This window comes from Trypanosoma equiperdum, assembly GCF_001457755.1.
Source record: "Trypanosoma equiperdum strain OVI genome assembly, contig: ctg_602, whole genome shotgun sequence".
NCBI classification, from domain to species: Eukaryota; Euglenozoa; class Kinetoplastea; order Trypanosomatida; family Trypanosomatidae; genus Trypanosoma; species Trypanosoma equiperdum.
Window position 1 is genome coordinate 57,265 of NW_027124535.1, and position 1,521 is coordinate 58,785.

The following is a 1,521-nucleotide window of genomic DNA, read 5'->3' on the forward strand; positions in this document are numbered from 1 at the left end:
TTCGAAGTGCTCTAGAAAAAGTGTGGGGGACAAAGGTGTGCGCTGTAGTTTGTTTCGGTTTCTTCCGTGCATTATACTCTTGCGACGGTGAAGTCAAGATTTATGGAAATGGGAGCGAAAATGGGTAGTAGTCTAATTCCATTGTTTTATATGATATTCCACTTCCATGTCCTGTGCGAACCGTCTTTCACTTTTGTATTGACGCTCAGCCTAAATCATAAACACACGGACACACACAAAAAAAATACACATGTTTTTTTTTGTTACACTGACGTTTGCTTTGTTTTGTAGTAGTATTTTGTTGTCATCCTTGCTACTTTTTCTTTTTTCACTTTTCCCCATCTTTCCTATTAAAAAAAAAAATTTCACAACGCTCTCACCTCACTGACACACTAACTACGAACTTGAAGCTTAGGAGGCAACACACACTTTAAAAGAACACCAGCAGCTCTACAAAAAAGATGACGACGAAGCGCCGCAATCATGGTCGTGCCAAGCCTCCCTGCAGCCGTGGTCGTGTCCGGCCTGTGCACTGCTTTAACTGCAGCCGTCTCGTTCCCAAGGACAAATCTGTTGGCCGCTTTGTGGTCCGCCGTATGCTCGATCAGGCTTCCGCCCGTGACGTGGCTGAGGCATCCCTCATCTACGGTTCTGGTTTCCCTATGCCAAAGCTCTACATGAAGCAGCGCTACTGCATTGCCTGCGCTATTCACAGTCGAACTGTACGCGCCCGCCCTGTGGAGGATCGCAAACGTCGCTACACGTCCAAGGTGCCCTTCCGTCCAACTGGCAAGTAATAACTCCACCCGCCACTGCGTGGCTGAAGGAGTAACCGGGGAGCATATAATAATAGTCGTGCTGGATGTGTGAAGTCGCTGAGCAAATCGCAGTCTGTTTACCTCTTTTGTGTTCTATATCTTAGACATCAGACATGTGATCTTGCATTGTACTAGCGCATTGCCTCCTTGCCGCAAATATGTTTTTATTTTTATTTTATTTGTTTATTTATTTCCTGACACTCCCCGTGTCTCGATATCTATAAATGTTCCCACGAAGCTAAAGAACAGTGGTGAAAGGAAAAAAGGACCGGAAGCACTGGAGCTTCGTGGTTTGGTCCTATTTCATCACCCCCCCCCCAAAAAAAAATTAGAACACCACTGTATGTCTTTGTAGAGCTGGGCGAAAAGTCACTACTATTTACCTTTTCTCTCCTTTTGTTCTTACTTTCATTTGCTTTGTTCCGTTTCCTCTCCGAATGCTGCGCTCTTGTTGTGGCCGGATCCACTTTCATTGAATTTTGGAAGCGTGTTTCGGGAGAGGAAAGTAGGGGATAGGTGAACAAGTACGTATATAAAACACACGTAAGTTAACTTATATATACCTGCTTGTGTTTGTTTATTGTTGTACACTGGTTGTTCACTAACGTTCGAACCTTGACGACGGTGTGTATCTGCATCACTTCAAAGGCTAACGACACGAACGAAAACACATACGTGTAGCGGCTGAACATACACCCTTTCA

The 1,521-nt window shown here is 44.7% G+C and overlaps 1 protein-coding gene across 1 annotated transcript; it reads left to right on the forward strand.

The window, feature by feature from the left end:
* Positions 1-461: 461 nt before the first annotated feature.
* TEOVI_000274700 (ribosomal protein S26, putative) lies at positions 462-797 on the forward strand (the record flags this gene model as incomplete). Its single annotated transcript, XM_067225772.1, has 1 exon — positions 462-797. One exon carries the CDS (start codon positions 462-464, stop codon positions 795-797), a length of 336 nt encoding a protein of 111 aa, XP_067081873.1.
* Positions 798-1,521: the final 724 nt, after the last annotated feature.